Raw genomic sequence first — 6,735 nt, 5'->3', positions numbered from 1 at the left:
TTTGAGCACTGACATTGCATTCAAGCTTAGCAAAATTAATCCCCCTTTATAGTGCGATGTTCCTATACTCAAATTCAAAACAACAACAGAAATGTAAACTTCTATAGGTTTGGGGTGGCCACCACTTATGAATATGTTCTTCCTTTTCCCTTTGTCTTGTCATGGCACTTGATAAATCATATTAGATCTCTAGTCGCATAGACATTATCAACAAAACCCATAATTAGGGCTTCATTGCACTTACACAATCCCCACTAGATTCTAGGGCACATATAAAACAATCTCAAAGTCATTGTTCTTTAGGGGATGTTTGTTTCCCTCCTAGATTATATAAGTTGGATTATGGTGGAAGGGTAGGAGGGTAAAATGTCACTTTAAGATCACATATAAGCTGAAATAAGCTACTCGATGGTAGCTTATTTCAGCTTATTTGTAGTCCTAAAGTGATATTTACCCTTCTACCCTTCCACCATAATCCAACTTATACAATCTAAGAGGGAAACAAACACACCCTTAATATAGCATGGTTTCGGTGGAGACTATTAAGTTGAACATCCACTTAGAACAAGGATTACACTCATTCATAACTAAATAATAGATTATCCCTTGAAATTATGGTTTTGTGTGAAGTAAACTTTACCAAAGTTATTTTCTAATACTAGGCTTCTACAATCATCCACTTTGTTTGAAGCATATAAGTCACACTTCGAGGTTATTCATGAGTATCTAAAGATTATCCACATCTCATAGACTGTGACTAGCAGTCGAACTTATATAGGTGTGTTCCTTCTAGAATGTTCTAGAGGATAACATCCTTGCTTCAATAAGCCACTTGAATCACATCAAGCATTTAATCAACCTGCCATGTAGTATAGGAGAAATATGCATATCTAACAATCTAGACCTTATTATAAGCCTACCACTAGAAGGACTGTAGAAGCATAAACATGGTAAAGATCTTATCAAATTAAGAAATATGATCAATATACTAATGGATAAGGCAAAGATCTTAACAGATAAGGCAAAGATCCTAACGGATACCGAACACACTTGTAATCATAGAGTTGGATTCATGTACAATTAGGTAGTCGACTTGGTATTGTCATGAAGTAGGTAACCAACTTGATGTCTACCATGTAATTACCCCCTCCAGGGGACCCTAGGGATAGATCAGATCCCATCACACCACATCAGAGAATACAACAATACCACCACATACATGACATAGGATATTATCTCACAACTAGAGCCCAAACATGTCTAAACCTTTGTATCTCACATGCCTTTACCTTCAGCCTTTGATCTCACGACCTATCCCATAAATTCATTGTCGAAAAATCCTCAATATAGTCAGATATGCCACATCATTATAACTCTGCCATGCTAGATCGATAGTTGGCTTTTGTGTTATGAGCTTTTATAGTCTTGCACCATGAACTAGAATTATGTGAATTCATGGTTCTATGTGTTTTCGTTCATGTTTTATCTTAACATATCCTGATGGTTATTGACATACTATCTCCGTTCTCGAATATTTATCGTCGTTAGTTTATTTTTGAACTAAACCACGACAAATAAAAAAAGAACGGAGAGAGTATTTTGGTTCGAATTGATTTGTTTTCAATTTTCAATGAATCATGTTTTGTTCTGTTTTCGACCAACTTCGATGTCGTTTCCCTCATAAAATGTAGTAAAAGTGAAAACGGAGAGCTCATCGTGTCTGGCCTCTTTCATTTTAATCCCTGGTCGACCGTTCACTTTAATCCCTAGTCATGGTGCTAGGTCATGTTCGTTTTCGTCCCTATCCCTAATCGCAGTGCTGAGTGATTGTGCGGAAGGCAGCAACCAGGCGAGGAGGGGTCTAAGTGTCGGAGGGTGAAAGAGAGAAACCCTTAGGTCTCCTTCAGGAGCAAGAGGATTGAAAACAAGCCCTTAGGGAAGCCGGGAAGGCGGTTGGTGATGTGCTCCAGCATCTTCTTTAAGAATCTAAAAATGACATTGGGCCACCTGCCCACCTCATTATCTTATTGAGGGAGTTGTATTGGAGAGCTGTTAAAGATGATCTTATGTAATACTGAACTAACACGTTGTATCAGATATTGGGATATGTCAAAATAGATGCCTGTAATTAGGATATTTTGGTCCACTCTTCAAGCTAACCTTATTGTTCTTATTTATACAACACCCGGCCACATTCACAAGAAAACCGTCAATCTGACAACAGATCAATTCTAAATGGCGTGACTTCTTGATCACGCACGTTCCACTATTCCTAAATAGCTATCAAAGAAAACTAGAAGAAACAGAAGTCAAAGAAAAACAAACCCTGTAACTTCTAAGAGAAGAACATCAGGGCTCAGGGTCATTTCTACCATTCCATGGAGTTGGTTCTTCTAAGATCTTGTGGTGATTTTTTCCTGATGACTGGAACTGCCCTTTCGGTTAGCTGCACAAGCACGTAACTTCTTTAATGAATGATAAAAGAACAGCAAATGTTGCATGTTTGAATTTGCAGAGTACTCAACTGACCATGGTAATAAATTTGAGAAAATCATGGTAGTGTAGACATGGAGAAAATCACATGTCCAATCAGTGTTGAACCTTTAATTGCTATGCTGGAATAATTGGAACATATTTTTCATTATCTACATGAACTGTTGTAGAAAAAACACCCTCCTCCCGATTGATAGCGACAGGGTAAGACCATAAGACGATAACATATACTACTATTATGGTTCTTAAGATTGACAAGCAGTATAATGCTCTGGGATAATTCTCAGTATCAGATTAACCCAGTGGCAGAACTTGTTAATGCAGCAACAGATGGAAACATACAACTAGTAGGCATACACTCCTACACATTGCAATGAAATGAGCTAATTAAATTTCTCCCACAAAAAGAGCTAGTTGAATTGCAAAAAGGAAGGAATTTTGACATTAGAAAAAAAGGCATAAATTGCTACTGGGCATGAAAATTAAAAGGTGATGCCGAGAAGCTGTTTCTCACTGAATCATGCGGAAGCATAATATGAGTTCAGGTTTAGAAACACATCTTAATTTGACTGCCAAAAGCATTCAAAGCAATTACCTAGGCCAAACATGCTTTCAAGCAATTATATTGATAACAAAGCTTACCTCCTTAAGTCTCTTTTGGCGTCGGTCCTCCTGAAAATAATAATGGTAAAATAAGATGAATTGAAGTGTAGACCTTATACCAAAAGTGAGACATGAACATATAGATAACCAGCGTTTCTCATGTCTCTAAATATATTTACCCAAATTTTGTATTATGTTAATCTAATTCATTTAGCGAAAGGGCCTCTAGATGAGTTAATTAAATGGTCTGAGTAGACTCCTCTGGTCCTGGATTCGATTTCCCGTGGGAGCGAATTTCAGGCTGTGGTCAAAAAAACCCTCATCTGTCACACGCCAAAGCACAAGTTTAAGATCCGGCCCTGGTTGCGATCGTTCTCACATTGGCTACGGTGTCGCTGTTTAGGGGTGAGACAGAGGTTTGGGATATTCTTGACCTGCATGAGAAGATCTTATTCTTAATATAATGCTCGGGGTGTCATACCCCGCGGGTCGAGTTTTTTTATTCATTTAACAACATACTTATGCAAAAAAAACTGTATAAGTAACCCATACAAGTAGCAAAAAAAAAACCTAAACTAGGATAAATGATGATATAATGAACAAGGACATCTGATTACATGACGCACAAATGGAGACAACTTTCAAATATTTCGCCCAGCAAATATATGACAGTTAGACTCGGTTCTCCAATGGTAAAATGTCCATAATTTTTCATTCTGAATAAACCCTCTGGATGCAATGGTGAATGGTTCACTGCTGTTAAGATACACCACAGTTTCAAATAAAAAATAAGAGGGAGTTCTCAATCCCTGTGGGTTGATCATGTGCCTGATATCATTGTCATTTCCTCCCAACCCCAACTATCACAGCTGCACATTGCATGTTTGGAACGCAGTAACTTCACAGGAAAAATGCAAGAACAGGAAAACTTCCCCGCACTCCAATCAGGCCCTGAGCTCTTACGATTCGTGGAATCACCAGCTGGGCAATTGCACAGTGCTTGTACAATGCAATGTTTTCGAATAAAGCAACGGGAACAAGATGTGGTCTGGGGTCCAAGGGCTGGAAAGGTCCACCCAACACAACACCATTTCCTGAGTGCAGAACCAAGAACAATACCTGCTCCCTTAACAGTTCTGTCTGCTCCTCCTCGAGCTGCATAACCTGCGATTCCAGCTCCGCGACGTATGCCTACATATTGGGCCAAACGAAAGCAATAAAATCAGCTGCCGAAGTAATCAAAACCAACTCTGCACAGAGAACAGCTCAAAACCACGCAAGTTGGAATATTTGCAATTTTGCAACCCAAAAGTGATGGTGCCTCTTTGCCATTATGTCATATGTGTCCCATGATTTGTGGGTCCGTTTGTGACTATGATTTATGAGTCTGATGGCGTATCAGCGAAGGCCACACTGCCCGTGACGATGAAATTGCAAATTTTCAACTTTTACCCCTTACCTGTTTCCTGTCCCTGGACCTCGCTGCGGACTCTCGGTTCTTGATCATGCGCTTCTGCCGCTGCATCACGGCGCGGTCCGCGGGATCCAGAAGCGCCCGCTTCCCGCCTCCCCTCACGCCGCCCACTCCCCCCGCCACGCTCCCTGCCGCATCTCCGTCACCGTCAGGGAACCCCAGCGCCATGTTCCCCTCCATCACCGCCGCCCTGCCGCAGGAATCCCTGGCAAGGAAATCCTCCAGCGTCATCTCCGCGGCGCCGCCGCCGCCTCTGGCCCCGGCGCCGGAGCTGGCGGCGGGAGGGATATGGAGGACGGGCGCGGGGAGCCCTCCAGCGGCGGAGATCTCCTTCCACACCTCCTCCGACGTCCGCCGGGCCGCAGCCTCCGGGGCCGCCAGGGAGGGCTCCGCCGGGCCGAGGCCGGCGCTTTCGGCGGCGGCGGCGTTGACGGCCTCGGGGCCGTAGATGTTACGGATGATGTCGTCCATGTTCATCGATCCGACGCCGCTACTCTTGAATCGCGCGAGGTCCGAGGACGAGCCCGCCCCGGCGTGCTGCGGCGGAGACGACGACGCCATCACCCGTGACGACGCCATGCGCCGAGGCCGCGGCCCACGGCCCAGCAGGGGAGGCGACAGGGGGGAAAAACTCACAGTCGACCAGCGCAGGTCGGGCGAGGTCGTGTCGGCTCTCGCTTTCCACTCTTCAGCGTATTTGTTGCTGCGCTGTTTCTTCTTGCGGCCTTGCGGGTGTCCCGTTGCCTCTTGTCCCGGCCTCCCGGGAGAGGGAGGGGCACAAGCCTCTGGTCGCCTGTGAAGTTCGAGGGGCGAGAGCACGGAATCAAGCGAGCAAGACAGAAGCGACTGCGAGTGAGTCAGAGAGCCTGGGATGAATTAATGAAAAAATTTCCGGGTTCAGATTCGTGCATGCGCACCGCGGCCGCGGGCTGTGCTGAGAGAAAATTGGAATTGTGCCGCTATATAAATTGAGTTTTACAGAATTTCCGTCAAATTGATGGGTTTCATCCGGATGTTATCGTCATCCACATCGCATATGCCAAAATGCCTTTTTGGCCATTTAATAAAAAAGAAAACTAATTTCACTGAGTAGGAAGAAAAGAGCTGACTGGTTTGCCCTTCTCTTTTTCGTTCTTGGCGAGGAGTGGGTGTGGTGGATGGCGTCGCACAGTCCGGCTTGTCGTCCGTCAGATCTTGGTGATGCCGCTCGCGGGAGAAGATGGCGTTGAGCAGGTTGGCGAGCCAGTACCAGTAGGGTGATAATGATTCTAAATTTTACACTATAAAATTTAAAAATTAGATCAAATTAGGATTATATCTTATTTTTATTTATTTTTAAACTAAAATTTATTTGATGCTCTATAATTTTGTGAGAAAATAGTTGGATCATGATCTATTACCACCTCTAGTCAGAAGAGGTCAGTTGGTGGTGGCGGTGGACGATTTCCACACTCTCCTTACTATGCTAGGCGTAGAGATGACAGTGGGTACGATCCCCGAATGTGATGGCTCGTTGGGGATCATGGTTTTTCGCATAAGAGGAGAACATCCTTTTCTGCCCTGTTATGTGGTTTGTGTACCCGCTATCGATGATCCAACTTGAGCTCCCGGATGCATAAACCTACAAAACAATTTTAGGCCTTGTTCTTAGGTACCCAAACGGTCTTGGGTCCTTTCACATTAGAAACAAGCACATTGGGTACCCAAACACAAGTCTTTGACCCCTTGTGTTTGCCCCCAACATATTTGGCAACTACTTTGCCTGATTTGTTAGTTAGCACATAGCAAGCATCAAAAGTCTTAAATGAAATGTTATGATCATTTGATGCAATAGGAGTTTTCTTCTTAGGCAATTTAGCACAGGTTGATTGCCTAGAGCTAGATGCCTCACTCTTATACATAAAAGCATGATTAGAGCCAGAGTGAGACTTCCTAGAGTGAATTCTCCTAATTTTGTGCTCGGGATAACCGGTAGGGTATAAAATGTAACCCTCGTTATCCCGAGGCATGGGAGCCTTGCCCTTAACAAAGTTAGATAATCTTTTAGGAGGGGCATTGAGTTTGACATTGCCTCCCTATTGGAAGCCAATGTCATCCTTAATGCCAGGGCGTCTCCCACTATAGAACATACTACGAGCAAATTTAAATTTTTCATTTTCTAACTC

The 6,735-nt window shown here is 43.5% G+C and overlaps 1 protein-coding gene across 1 annotated transcript; it reads right to left on the bottom strand.

Moving 5' to 3' along the window:
- Positions 1-2,107: 2,107 nt before the first annotated feature.
- LOC100283313 (uncharacterized) lies at positions 2,108-5,365 on the bottom strand. Its single transcript, NM_001156215.1, has 4 exons — positions 4,556-5,365; positions 4,216-4,287; positions 3,136-3,165; positions 2,108-2,446 (listed from the first exon to the last, which is right to left on the bottom strand). Exons 1-4 carry the CDS (start codon positions 5,147-5,149, stop codon positions 2,369-2,371), a joined length of 774 nt encoding a protein of 257 aa, NP_001149687.1. The 5' UTR covers positions 5,150-5,365; the 3' UTR covers positions 2,108-2,368.
- Positions 5,366-6,735: the final 1,370 nt, after the last annotated feature.

The sequence above is a fragment of the Zea mays genome, chromosome 8, assembly GCF_902167145.1.
Source record: "Zea mays cultivar B73 chromosome 8, Zm-B73-REFERENCE-NAM-5.0, whole genome shotgun sequence".
Lineage (NCBI taxonomy): Eukaryota > Viridiplantae > Streptophyta > Magnoliopsida > Poales > Poaceae > Zea > Zea mays.
This window is presented reverse-complemented; position numbering and strand designations above follow the sequence as displayed.

Excerpts from the sequence above, each read along its gene's own strand:
- LOC100283313 (NM_001156215.1), bottom strand. The coding sequence starts at position 5,149 with ATGGCGTCGTCACGGGTGATGGCGTCGTCGTCTCCGCCGCAGCACGCC. Across the intron at positions 3,166-4,215 it reads CAGAACTGTTAAGGGAGCAG|GAGGACCGACGCCAAAAGAG; the intron begins GTATTGTTCTTG and ends TATTATTTTCAG. Across the intron at positions 2,447-3,135 it reads GCCAAAAGAGACTTAAGGAG|CTAACCGAAAGGGCAGTTCC; the intron begins GTAAGCTTTGTT and ends GTGCTTGTGCAG.